The sequence below is a fragment of the Macrobrachium rosenbergii genome, chromosome 30 (assembly GCF_040412425.1).
Source record: "Macrobrachium rosenbergii isolate ZJJX-2024 chromosome 30, ASM4041242v1, whole genome shotgun sequence".
In the NCBI taxonomy this organism is placed as follows: domain Eukaryota; kingdom Metazoa; phylum Arthropoda; class Malacostraca; order Decapoda; family Palaemonidae; genus Macrobrachium; species Macrobrachium rosenbergii.
In genome coordinates, this window is record NC_089770.1 from 4,419,759 (window position 1) to 4,434,131 (window position 14,373).

The window sequence follows — 14,373 nt, forward strand, 5'->3', positions numbered from 1 at the left end:
TATCCTATATTATTTTCCAAATAGGGTGAGAGATTAAGCCATGCTGTTGGTTGTGCATTTGCGGCATGCTTAGAGAGGAAGCAGAAGAGAGATAAAGAATGTGGTGTAACTATGACTTTTGACCCAAATACATCCACATTCACTCGAAGTGGCTCGTTCCGCCAAATGACCGTCACGGAAAGGCTGTCCGACCCTCAGGAATGTAAACCTATCGGTTAGTATCTGTACTTTGCTTTGCAAGAAATCTCTGTGTCTTCTTTTTTTTCCTTTAGTGATTTAGCATCAGTGACCACAGTAATCATGATTCCAGTATGTATATAGAAATTTGTATGAGACTTGTAGTTTAACAATTAGTGTATAAACTTTGTACATAACTGCATAATTTTATGTCCTTGTTAATATGATCTGATGAAGATTAAATGTTAAACTTCTTTGCTTAGAATTTAATTTTTTTTGGTGATGCAATAACAAACATTAGGTTGTTAGGTGTCGTCTAACTTCCTAACAACCATGACCATGTTTTTCATAGTCATGAGAATATGCCCTTTTTAGGATCTACTTTTTGGGATCCTGGTGAAAGAGAGGAACCCAATTTCATCTAGTTATGAACGATTTCGTTAGGGGACACCGATAAAGAAATGCAAGTAAACTTCTTTTCAGAACTGAAATGTTTAATTTGGTAGGGTACAATATGGTCCTAGTTTTTATCTGTGTCCACTTTTGAAATGAACTCTGAAAAATGTAGAAGTGTTATTTACATGTTCTTAACTTTTTCAGAGCCAGTGCCAGTAAAAAAGGTTGAGAATCCCCACGCGATCGCACGACCTCATGCTACGCCTCTTATGTTGCAACGACAGGGTTCCTTTAGAGTTTTTCAACATCTTGGTCAGGTAGTAAAGCTGTGGAATTTTACAGTACTGTACTCAGTCCTGTGGTATTTTTCGTTGTTAGTTTTTGTTCTGCTATTATAGCTTTCTTTTAAAGCTTGGAAATGTTTTGAAATGAGCTTTAAACAAATATTAAAATGGAATTTTGGATTTAAAACTAATGTGGTATAACTTTTATCAGACATTCAGTACATTTTCATTGTGAAAGCATAATCCATGTATGATTAGTTAGGAAGAGTCAACATGCATCCAGCAAAATATTGTTTTAGCTGTATCTCTCACTTCCTTTTCAAAATCTTAATCAAAGGCAAAGATGCATGATTTGAAATCATTATTGAATAATACGAAATACTGGGTTGGTATCCATGTGATTAACTTTTTTAGCAACCACAGTTCAACTTGTTTTGTTACAGTGATTTTAACTATGTAAGAAAATATTACACAATCCTTGTAGTAATGTGCCCTATCAAAATGCAAGCCTTTGGGTACAGACTAAGACATTTATGAATCATTACACAGGGTTTGTTCAGAGTGCTACTAATTGTGATTCATAATTATGAGCATAAAATTATAGCAGAGAGGAAACCAGTTGGAGTGGTTTTATGAATCATAACAAAGGTTTAAAAGGTTAGCAGAGAGGTCACAAAGTTATGGAACTTGAGTACTGTTTATGGTGGGTGGTTGTCAGTAACAGTTGTAAGGAAAATCTTTCAAGTTCCCTGCCATGGAGTTCAGCCAAGTAAGGCCCATTAGTATTTTAAAAACATAGGAAATTGAATTGCAAGGGATAAAAAAGTGTTTATTACAGCTCAGTTAAGTAGTTTCGTGCTGGCTTAGGTTATTTATCTCCTGTTAAATTTTTTTTTTTTAGTATTGAGAACATGGCCCATTATCCTAAATATGTAATAAAGAAGAGAGAGTAAGGTACTGAATATTTCATTAGGTGTGGTATTCTCATCAACTGTCTCTTACTGACTGAGGTATTTGTAATACAGTATAATGTAAAGATATTGCCATTTGATGTTTGCCTAAGCTCTTTATTTTCATCCCCGTAAGATACTAGAAACTTTTTCTAGCTATGACCTTTGAAATATTAAAGAATACCTGTCATTGCAAAATTGTTTTTTTGTAATTTGCTTATTGGTCCTAACTAATGCATTTTAAGCTAATTTTGTGCAGCGCAGTTTTGACCTACTGTACATGTATTGGATGTAATTAAAGAATAACTTGTGTTGTTTCTGGTAATTATTATTGACAGTTGGTAATGATGGACAGTAAAGTTTAATTTTTTTTTTTTCCACAGTCTTCACCTTTCAAACGACAATTGTCTTTACGACTAAATGAATTACCCTCAAACTTGGAGAGGACAAGGTCTATGTCTTTAGATAATAACACTATCAATTCCACAACGAGTAATAACAATAACCAGCCACCAGGTAGGTTCCACTATTTATTTTCTATGAATAATTTCAGATTTTTGCTTTCATGCAATTATTGCATGGCGAGTTTATTTCAACTTATGGCTGCATGCCAGTCTGATAATTTAGCGTAATATGGTACTGATTACAAGACTGTCTTTATTGAGCAGCATTGAAGGAGGAATGGGTAATGAATCGAAAAGGTTTCTCGAATAATTAGTTTATCTAATCAGTAGAAAATTCTGATATATATATATAAGGTACTACTGTTTCTGGAGTTGAATTTAGAATATATATATACAAATGTAAACCTCTGGCATTGATTTTTGTGATATAAAGAATGAAGTGTTCGAGAAAACTGAACAAAACATGTTAGATATTATTTTGGGTCTGAATCCTATATTTCATTGTTATAGAGACAGACATGTTCATAAGTTTTGAGATTATGGGTCAGGCCCCATAGAAATCGATCTGGAAGGCATGCTGTAGTTCTTTGATTTGATCTCGTTTAGTGTCTAACCACCATTGAAGAGATACCTGAATGTTGGTCTGTATCGTGATTCCTCCAAAAGCTCACTTTGTCTTGTTAGTTGTGTATCTAATCCTTCCATGAAGCTTAATTCGTGTTTACATATATTCTAGGATTTGCAGGAATCACTGGCCTATTACTGTAAATATCTCGTTTGTGATGAATATTGGTATTATGGTGTCACTAACGACTACTCATACATAACATTAACAAGATAAATTAATGCTGTGTGATGTCTCAGTGAATAAGGGTCAGTTTACTGTATCTAGGTTTATGGAGCCACTGGTATAACCAACAGTATAGCTTCAATGTTGCACAGGTTTTCCCAGTCTTACTCTATTTCGTTGTACTTTTTAATAATTCTCCAACTTTTTCTTTTACTTGCATTTGGCAAAATTCATTGAGATGTTTTACATCTGCATTTTGCTGCTGTGGTTTTGGTAAATTTTCACTTGTCAGATGCTTTTTTGTAAAAGGAGCTCTTTAATCACCAGTTTCTGTATAATTAGGAAGGGATAACTTGTGCCTCTTGCCTTCTTGAAGTATTTATCTTCTGTATGGGAGATTCATGTATACAGTAGGTGTTATTCTGTCAGTGTTATGCGTCTTCAATATTTTTTCTGATTGAGGGATTTTTATTTTAACTCTCAAATGTTAGGGATTATGTTAACAACAGAGTACAGTATTGTTGTTTAACTCCAAGTATACGAAGTAAATTATTGCTTTATTGTTAGTTGTTGTTCTGAGGCAGCTAATTTGATGATGAGCAACTCAGGCTGCTCATTACTAGAATTGCCATCTTTCAAAATTGCTTGACTTTTCTTCTTGCTCCTCTAAGTGCCTCAGATCGGATGAATTACTGAATTTCTGTTGGCTGTTTGTAATTGATCTTTTGTTCTTCATGGACAGTTGTCAGATGAAATATTGTTGGTTTCAAAGCTATGTTTGAGGTCCTGATCTGTTTTCTGGGTATTGATTTTTTGTTTGTGAATGTATGTGACAAACCATTGATCCTTTTGAATATACAAATCTTCAGTAATGTTGTTTACCAGAATAAATGGGAATTTAGGAAAGTGATATGTGAATGTTACTAATAACAGTATATATAACAAAGTAGTTAAGGTGAATTCTATATGAACATTGTACCACACTAGTTTCGAAATAATGTGTACAGTTTTATACATGGAACTTAAAAAGCAGTCTTGTACCACACGCTGTCCACCTTGAATGCTCCGTTTGGACTTTGTGTGCGCTGTCTAACTACTTCTGACCTCCTCCTATCTCTCGTTCTATAGGCCGAGTTCCACGCTCAAAGACAACCAGTTCTTTTAGTAAGTAAAGGAAATGTAGCTACATTGAATTGCACTGAACTGTTGCACAGCTTATGTTCACTGCAGTCACAATGGCACTCTTGGGGAAAAACAGTAAATCACCTAAGCTCACTGAGAAAGAGGGGTTTCTCCTAAAGCTCATGACACCAAAAGTACCTCTGTTTTGATGTTATTTCAGTAATTTGAGATGGTGTGCAAGTACATTCTGAGGAATGGAATTTGTCAGCATTTTTGGAATGCCATGAAATGGTCCTCTTTCATTTTTATGAGTTATAAAGAAAAGCTACATTTTCTGTTTATATTTTTACTGATTAATTTTGACCAATTCTTTGTAAGTACAAATAGTATTAAGGTATCAAGTTATTTTGTTAATAATATGAATATGCTGGACATTGCAGTCCCATCGTTTTTGGCTGTCAGTTACAGTGATTTTGATTATTTTAATGTCTCTTGAATGGAAAGTAAATTTGGTTAAGTTTCTCAGGATGACAAGTATCATGGAGAGTAACAAGAAAATTCATAACAGGTAGGAAGTAAAAGACTAATGACAAGGAAATGTTGGAATCTAGATAACTTTTAATGCCTAATCCAAAGGAAACTCCTTCAGGATTCCTGGTTGGTGGGTTATTCCAAGTTGTTTGTTTAGGAGTAGCATAGTTGTAGAGAAAGCTGATGTCAGAAGATTGGAAAACAAATAGGAGAAATATCAGTCTTTACTCTATACACAATTAGAAAAGTAAAACTATAAAATGTGAGTCATGTAAGGTCAGTATAAAAAAGTTCATTTTCATCCAGCATTTGAAATCATAATTAGGTTGTTCCATGAGGACTTGTGAGAAGAAATTATATGAAGTAAAGAGGGTGTATTGTAATTTTCATGTTATTATATTACTGAACTGGAAAAATTACTCCACAGAGGGTAAGGGGGTACCCTTAGCCCAAAATGATAGTAAAATCATAGACGGAAGATTCAGGGCTCTCCTGTACATGGAAATGTTTAGTTACTATATAGTACGTACTTGAAACTATGAAAGTTGTGAAAAAATATTGTTGGAGGAAAAACATAAAACTCAAGATAAATACTTGGAGTAGCAGAAAATACTGCAGGTAGCCAAACTATGTATCATAGTAAGCAGATAGATGTCATTAAGAAGTGTTCAAACTAAAATGAACACATGAAAACTAGAAAATAAAGGGAAACAGTTGTTGATGAGCTTCTGAGTTGAGAATGCTGTGAAATTAGAGAAAAAACGAATACATGTTGCATTGATTGTCAGTATTCACATCAGTTGTACATAAACAACATTCCTTGAATGTTGCATTGTATACTTACTGTGCCACTTCAAACTGGGTGTTTTGAAACAAGGTGGTAATAGTGAGCAGGTGAGATTTAAGAGTTTATTTTGTTTTGTTCTTTTGCGATATCTTCTTTGATTCTGAGACTCAAGGTGAATAATTTTCTTTCAGTAAAATTTATCTCTGGACTTGGAGCTCCCTTGCAATTTGCAAGTTTGTCCAGAATGAGTACCACATTTTTTTTTTAAAAGCAGGTTAACGAAACCTTAGTCACTTTTCTAAACTCATAGGGTTTGTTCAAAGAATTTTTTCATAAATGAGCTTTGGAAAGGGAACAAAGGTAAGTAAAGGAGTTTGACAGCTAAGTGAGAAGAGACTGAAGGGAGTGAATGAAAAGTGAAGGGCCAAAAGCATTGGTTCTGGGGCTTAAGAAGTGATGCTGCAGAGAACTTTTAAGGCTGTCTAGTGTGATATGCAAGGCACTGTAACAGGCACCCCTCAAGGTGAATTTGCTCAGAAATATCACAATAGGGAGTACTGTGTACAGTGCACCCTTCATGTTGCACAGTATGAAATGATAAGTGTCCTGTGCAGGATCCTTTCAGCCCCAGCGGTGTTGGTTCCCGGTTTTCACTTTCCATCCATTTTCATTTCCTCTTTCCACCTAGTTATCTAACTTCTTTAACACCATCATGGTCCAGTTTCCATCTCCATTTAAAAAAGTCCTTTTCTTCAGCCCAGTGAGTCAAATTTCTTGTCTTTGTGGTCTGGTTATGCAGATTTACTATTATGATTTTCATTAACTGTAATAAAAAAAATATGAAACAACATTTATTTTGTAGGATTTAGACCCATATCTCTAAACCTGTTGTACAAGGTTTGGCCATCCCTGTGGGAGTTTGGTATTTTAGCTCAGTAGTCTGCTTCAGCTACCGAGTAAGATGACATTAGTATTGTTGGACTATCCTGCTTACCTTTCATTGATAAATATATGTTTTTATTTATATGAAGGATGCTTTACATATCTTCCTGTAACTCTGGTGATCCTGTCTATATCAGCAGTCCTTTGTACCTGGCTCCTTCTTAGACTTCCAGTAATTCAAGTGTTAAGCAGTTGCATGCATTAGAGTACTGTGTATTCCCATTGTATCCTTATGATTTCATCATTTTTCTTATAGCCCTTGGCCAACAGATCCCATCTAAGACTATTAAGAAATGAATTTGGGTAAGTCAAGCTTTATTGAGATAAACGTCTTATCTTTAGCAAAATTACATTGTAACCCCCTAAACAACTTTTTCAAATGAGTAAGCCAGCCCCTAATATTCAGAACACTGACAACCATCTCAGACAGCTGCTTTATGATGCTGCCTCCCTTGTGTATTTTCCATGTCATGTTCAGGCAAGTTCAAATCTGTATGTCGCACAAATTTTTTATGTTTTGGACATTTTCATTATTTCATGTACAGTCTTGTGTATACGCAGTTAATGGCCCTTTTATTTGAATTATCAGGAATTACATGCAGGATGCATAGTCATTAGACATACTGAATTCTGGATGAGGGTAGAGTTTTGAAAATTTAATGCTACTTCTTCTTTGTTTTATCTTGAAACGTTGTACTGACATATGCGACTATACAGTCTGTCATTGCTTATATTTATTTGCTTTTTTTACAACTAATTGGTATTAGCTGTTCATTAAGGATGTAAATTATAGGTTTAGAGCTACCCAGGTCTCTGAACATTTGTTCCTGTTCTCTTTTGAGAGGACCTGTATATATTTACTGAGAAACCAGATTCTCGTGTGATATAGCATTTGGTTTCTAGCAATAAAGAGATTAGTATAACTTTAGGCCTGTAAGTTCATAATTTCTGCTAATAGAATAACATTTAATTTTGATGCAACCTTAATGTAGTGGAAAGTCATGTCTGTATGGTTATAATTATTTGCAGGTGATTTATTGAATTACTGTAATGTTTGTTCAGTGTTCTTTGCTCCTTCAGAAGAGAAATCTTTCTCTAGTTTCAAATTCTTCAGTGTCCTCTGTACTTATCTGTACATTGTTTTAATCATCATTTAGCACCAGTGAGACATTTTGCACTGTTTTGGTTTTTTAGTTTGTGCTTTTTGTGGATGGTTTGCGTCTTTATTGTTATTTCAGAGTCTCCCCAGCCTCCACCTCGCACTCAGAGGAATAGACTTCACTCACTCCCAAATGCAGTTAACAGTGAGTGTCCTGGCATGGCTTTGCTGTGGTCGTTTGTGCTTTGTGCATGTGTGTGTCCAGAAACGTTTTTGCTTTCCTCTATTGCTCTGTTAGATTTGTGCATATCAGTTTTGGAGTATTTTTTGGTTTCCATTACAATAGTCTCAGGAAATAATCTTAAAATGGGTTGGATGACAAACTTTTAATAACAGAGTAGTAGAAATGCTTTGAAAACCAGATCACTAATCTCTACTTTTATTTTTTTTTAACTGCTTGCAGATAATCCCCGACAAATTATGAATATTCTTCATGTGTTTTATGTTTAGTGTGAAACTTGCTTGCATGCAAAATTTGTCTTTGACGTTTGCTTTTGTGATATTCGTGTGCAAAGATTCTTCAGTTTAATTCCTTGTGTATATTTGTATACTGTATGTACTTATTGAAGCATGACTTGACTGGTATGTTGTTCCTTACAGAAATGATGCTTTAACAGTACGTATAGAACTACATATCTATATGCTGTAAGTTATTGAAGCTTCAATGAAAATAATTATTTTTGATATGTAAGTGGCTTCAGTATGATGCTTTTTTCATATTAGGTCAGTTAGTTTAAAAATACAGTACAGAAAATGGTTTTGATATGTCAGAATAAGGCAAGTGTTAGATATATTTAATAGAATTCTGAAGTTTTCTTGGATATTTTTTTCATATATTGAGAAAACTTGTATGAAAAATTTTTTCTCCATACTGAGAAATAACTCATGATTTTTGTTGGTACTGTTGTCCATATATGCTAGAGATTTCATTTCATATTTGGAAGAAAATCTTGTGAGGAGAACTTGAGTTTCCCACTAGTGAATTGTATCTTTGAATTCTCCAAATAATGTGGTGAACCATGGTTAATGCCATCTAAGGACAGTGTAAGTTTTGGTAATTTTTTTGCTTAATAGTAACATACTTTCTGATGATCTCAGTGTAGGGATTGTATATAGTGTCCTGTGGTGGGTACTGTATATGGGGTGCCTTCTACATTATAGCACTACTTAGACAGTACCAAAGGTTCTATGTAGGATTGGTTTTAGCCTTTTAAATTTCACCTGTTCCGTGAAGCCTCTTAAGGAAGAGTCTCTTCAGTGGTAGTTAAAATATCATTGTCCTTCTCCAACAAACTACCACAGTTTCCAGTTCCCTTGAATACTGTAAGGAATTGCAGGAAGACTTGGCATGGTGACTCTTAGACTCCAATGAGTGCCTCTGAGTCTTTCTCCTCCGGAGATGCTTCTGTTCTCAAACACTTCCAGGAGTTGGGTTGTGTACCTAAGCAAAAGAGTTCATTTCAGGGATGTGGACCCCAGACCCTCGACATGACACGTAATTTTTTATTAGTAAAACATAAGTAGTTATTCAGTCTTGTATTTAGTTCACACGAGATTTTTTAACACAGGTTACGAGGAATTGCTCTCCTGTTTTACTGCTGTCTTTTATAAGTTCATCTAATTAATCAAACTGAGTATTTGATTTATTTGATATATCATTGTGATTCCTGTTCTCATTACTTTCTGACGGTATCATGAATCTTATTTCATTAAGTAGCTGACAGTATCATTCACTATTTTAGCTGACTGCAGGGCTTAAAGAAAAGCAGTGTTATTTATCCAGTTATGCAATATGTTATTTATTCAGTTTTTTAATATGTAACAGTGTGTCTCCTGTGTTTTACATGTTTCTGTCTAGAATGTGGCAGTATGCAAATGCTGTGTACAATTTTGTTATTAGTACTGAAGTAACTATGATCAGGTGATGCAAGCGCATTCAGCTACTTTGTCCTGAAGTGAATATTCTGTAATAGATACTCTTTTAAGAAGATAAATGCAACCCCAAGAAATATTGCAGTCAAATTGTCTTGTATATGAAATGAAATTAATTATATATGTTTAGTAGGAAGTACCGAGGAGTATGCTTTTGTAAAGTCAGTATAGTGTATAGACAGTTTTTCAGTTAGGGATATTAAAATGTCCAAATTAGTATTTTTATTCTTTAGAATACCTGTGTGTTTTGGTGCTTTGATTTTTTTCTTTATAATTAGATGTCTTGAAATATCCCATGTCCATCCCTATGTGTAATGTCCTCATATAGAATTGAATGAAGACACTTGTGGTTAAGTTGTTTCTTTATAATGTGACACCATTTATATAACTACCAGTTTGATAATTGGTCCATTGGACTGAGATGAAACGCTTGCCGGGCACCATCTTGAACATCAACAAAATCAGGGTGGCCAGTCATTCCCTCGGCCAATATGATGGCTTTGCCTTCTAGCTCTGAAGTTCTCTCCTTGTTTTTTGTGACCCTTATATCAATGTATATACTGTGCTTTGCTGCTTTTCAGTATGTTGTATGGGAGGTCACAAAACTCAACATGAAAATGTAACAGGTGTAAATTAAAAATAGAAATAAAAATATGAGCCTTTTATGTTGGAGACAAGAGTCATAAGATGACATTTTATAGCTTTCTGGCAGGCTTCTCTTCAAAAAATTAGTAAAAGATCCAATATGTCTTCCATTGTGCTTTTGTACCTTTTAACATAAGCACTAAAGTAAAAGGTTTATTGGTTATTTGAATTCAGTCATTATTGTTTTGCACTGGATTTTCCGTGTACAGGGTTAGATGTGAAATTTGTTTTCCATGTGAAATTTGTTTTCCATTTTCATCTCTCTTTTGCACTTGCCACCTGAATTTCCCTCTGGTCCGAGAGTTTTCATACAAGCATACTCTCCATGATATTCTGGACCTCTCTACTGATCTTCATTCAAACTACCACATCATCTGTGCTAGTTTACTCACTCCATGCTCTTTCGATTTAAGTCCAAATGTGTACATGGATGCACAGAAAATATTGTTTCAAAACAAACCCATAAGTCAAAGTTATCCATAATTCCTTAATTCAGGTATTTTGCCAGTTACTATTGTTTTCAGACTGTAATTCAGCCAATTCCTTCCCTCTAATTGCAGCTACCTAAGTATTTGCCTGGTTTCTACCTTTGTTTTAAATTTCTGTGAAGACTTTTAACGGAATATTGTAGCAGTTATTCCCTTGTTTCCTTCCTCAGTTAATTTGAACTAATTTCTCTTTTCCAATGTTCTGTGACATATTTTTCTATCATGCAAGCCTGGCTTGGTTCATTGCATGACAAGATTGGGCAAAAAATTGGGCAGAAAGATGAGTTGAATGCATCAAGGGCAAGATTACTAAAAAATTCATACTATTTTCTTCCAAAATAGTTAGTGCATAGGTTGGTGTAAGTAACCACACCTCAAATCAATAACAAAAATATGCCCCTTTCCCCAACAATGTGTAATCATTTGCTATTCATCTCTATCATGAGGTAAAAGGCTGGCAGTTCTCTCTTATGCATTAATTTTAATATTTTTCAAGCTCTGTTTCTCTTGACAATTAATTGCAGTTTATAATAATTGGCCATTTCTATTTTGAGTGGTATTTGTCTCTTCACTGTATGGATAACCTTTAAAATTTCAGATTAGGATAGTTCATTTTGTCAGTATATATTATTGTCACAGTTTTGTGGTCTAACGTAGGCTAAAAATCTGAATTGAAATTTGCTGAGTTTAGGATTCACTGTTGCATGCTTTTGTCCCTTTTATGTTGGTTCGTTGTTGCTCGGCAATGTTAAACTGAGTCGTTCTGTGTTGAACCTGTCTTTTTCTGCTGTTGTTGTTACTGTATGTCACAACCCCCATGTTTGTTTGCACCATCACTTTGTAACCCTACTAGTTAGCTTTAGCGTAAGGTCTTCTGTTTCGTAGTATTCCTTTCTCCCTTGTTTTAGCCTGTAAGGTTGTTAGACCCAATTATTCAAATTTCAAAAATCAAGTACACCATTTTCAGCTTCTGTGAGCTTTGTGTGTTGCTAGTCTTACAAGCATTCTGGACGAACCGTCTTGTCACCGTGTTGTATTGTTAATGGCCGCTACTACTTTCCTCACTTTCTGCTTAGGCAAACTCATGGTTAAGAAGCTCCAGACCAGGTGGTCAGGCCCATTAAGAAAGCTGGCACTACCTTTGGGTTTTGTGCAGGAGGTGATTGCTTTAGCAACCATCCTGTAATGACCATATTTTCAGCCGTCATTTAGGACCTTCATAATTGTCATCGACTATTAGTAATTACAGCTACAAGTTGATGCTTTGTTATTCAGATCTTGGCTCCATACTTTCCATGCACTATGTAATGTTATTTCATTACAAACTAGTGTCATTTCATTTTTGTTTTGTTTAAAAGAGTGGAATAAAAAAAATGAAAATCCTTCCAATCTTTATATAATGATAAATAGAATCGAGTGCATTTTGTATTCTGTAATTCGTTAAATGTCTGTAGTAAGTTTAGTTGTCCATAAACTGTTTTATGTAAACCATTTTAGGTCAATAAACTGAACTATAATAGTATACAGTATTGAAAATATAACTGCAGAGTAAAAGAAAAACATTTTGGTTTGGTGATCACCCTGTAAATGATCCCAGGAATAAAGAGAGAGATATTTATTAACGCCATTTAAAAAGAATCTTTTTATCAGAACAGTTGTCATGATTGGATTCCACCCATCCAGTTGCAGAGAATACTTTTTTTATTATGCTATTGAAAGTAAGGCAATTGAATTACTGAGTATCAATTTGGATTATATAACCATCCACATATCTTCGAAAATTAGGGCTTTCACGGCTGTGCCATAATTGCTACAGGCAACAGTTATGGTTTTAACTCATTACCCGGAATGGTAAACAATTCTGTTGAATTATATGAGATGCCATTTGTTGAATATTTTGGAATGAGCCTAAAAAAAGATTATACATTGTAATTAGAACCTTTCTTTGTACAAGGTTCATAATTTTTTATCTGTTAGACACCTTGTCTCCTCTAAGGATTTTCATTGTATTATTCCATTATATGATGAAGACTGTAATATTGCATTTATTCATTTCAGTGACTCCAATACCAGAGATATCACCTATGGTAGAGAACAAAGCTGGAGATGCTGTATCTGCTATGTGTCAGGAACTCTCTGCCGGACTGTCTCTCCTCTCGAACTTCTCTGATCCGTTTGCAAATTCGCCGGAGAGCAGCTCACCAACACAAAACTCATATACAACAACAGTTGCGACAAGCTATACTAATGTAGCGAGCACTGAGATTACTAGTCAGCAAGTGATACCACCAATATCTCAAGGAGGTATGATTTCTGCTTCTATAACTCATAGTTTAGTTAAGAGAAGATATGGGGTCGTACGAAAAAAAAAATTGTTTTGTGTTACGCAAATATAGTATTTGCAGATAATTCTGAAGAATTCTGATCTAAAGTGTTTAAGATTAATGATGAGATCACATAGTTTCCTCAATATAATTGAACTTATTTATGGGTAAGGTGTTTTTACATTTATTTATTTGAGACTGACAAAGTTGATTTTGATATTTTGTTCATATTTCATAAATTCGGTAAACTGTCCTTGTGAGACCTTGAGAATTAAGGATTTGAACTGAGTATACTGATTAAATTATTTGAAAATGATTCTTACATGCAGTGGATGCTTTTTATTTGTGGTTTTCATCATAATAGTTCGAACAGAACTTGTTAGATTATAGGCAGTAGCATTTTGAGCACTGTGAATATGAATTGTCATGCAATAATTTGCAGTCCATAATGTTTATTTTACCTGTTTGAGGAATATTCATTATCTAACAAAGGAATCTCCTTTGAAATAGTTTGAAAGGTTAATATGAGGTATCACATGGAGTAGTGACCCTTCAGTTGGAAGATACGTAGTAAAACAGACTGATTGGGCTCTATATTGTAGTGGCAGATTCATTGTCTGTGTGTCAAATCTGCCATGTAATTTAAAAAAATATATTTATAGGAGTCTTAGGGCTCTACTATATCTTGGTGTCCAACCATTTTTATAATATTTTTTGTTTTGTATTGTTTTTTTTTTTTTTCAAGGTAATGGCATGTAATGATAATAATGATGATTCATTTTCATTAAATAGTTATTTTGAAATTGACAGCATTGAAGGTGAATCTTATTTCACATTTACTTTGTTGCCTAACTTCAAAGTAGTAACACTTACAGTTTGCCTGTACAATATATTGAAGATTTCCCTAAAGGTTCTGTGCAGTGTACCCTAAGCCTCCCAGTTGCCTCACTTTCTTTCTCAGTTTTGGTTTTTATATATTTCCTTTAAACTTCTCCAACCCAGTGAACCAACTTCATTAACTTTACCCTGCTCCAATCTTAATCTCTCATGTGAGGACACATTTGTTGCGCCATCCATATGAGAACATAATACAGTATAGAAATACAGTACTGCTAAGTGTCTTGGTTGACCTTCCCTGTACGGTAATAGTCACGCAGTGTCGGCTTTGTTATTTATCGGAGTTCCTGTTGTTTGTTTCAGTGTTATTGCCTTCTGTTGATCCAATCAGAGAAGAAAACCCATGGGTTGGTTCAACTGTAAATGGACAGGAAACTGGCACTATTACTAGCACTACAACGGAAAGTGGATTTTCAAGAGGGGAAGAATGGCTATCGCAGATCAACTCTCAGTCAGCAACTATCACAAATGGAACTACCACACCACCTTTGGCGTAAGTGTTAATAATTTATTGGTATGTTTTATTCCGTTTTTTAGTTTCATTT

At 34.6% G+C, this 14,373-nt stretch overlaps 1 protein-coding gene across 11 annotated transcripts in view; it reads left to right on the plus strand.

Moving 5' to 3' along the window:
- Window positions 1-14,373, plus strand: part of numb (NUMB endocytic adaptor protein) — a 180,303-nt gene that overhangs the window by 157,696 nt on the left and 8,234 nt on the right. For 8 of the 11 annotated variants that reach the window (XM_067131553.1, XM_067131555.1, XM_067131548.1 and 5 more), the window contains 6 exons: window positions 25-214; window positions 778-890; window positions 2,191-2,323; window positions 7,622-7,687; window positions 12,666-12,911; window positions 14,132-14,321. In XM_067131553.1, the coding sequence (XP_066987654.1) occupies window positions 25-214; window positions 778-890; window positions 2,191-2,323; window positions 7,622-7,687; window positions 12,666-12,911; window positions 14,132-14,321 (938 nt within the window). The remainder of the gene's footprint in view (window positions 1-24; window positions 215-777; window positions 891-2,190; window positions 2,324-7,621; window positions 7,688-12,665; window positions 12,912-14,131; window positions 14,322-14,373) is intronic. The other 3 variants (XM_067131557.1, XM_067131558.1, XM_067131551.1) reach the window with 1 other exon arrangement.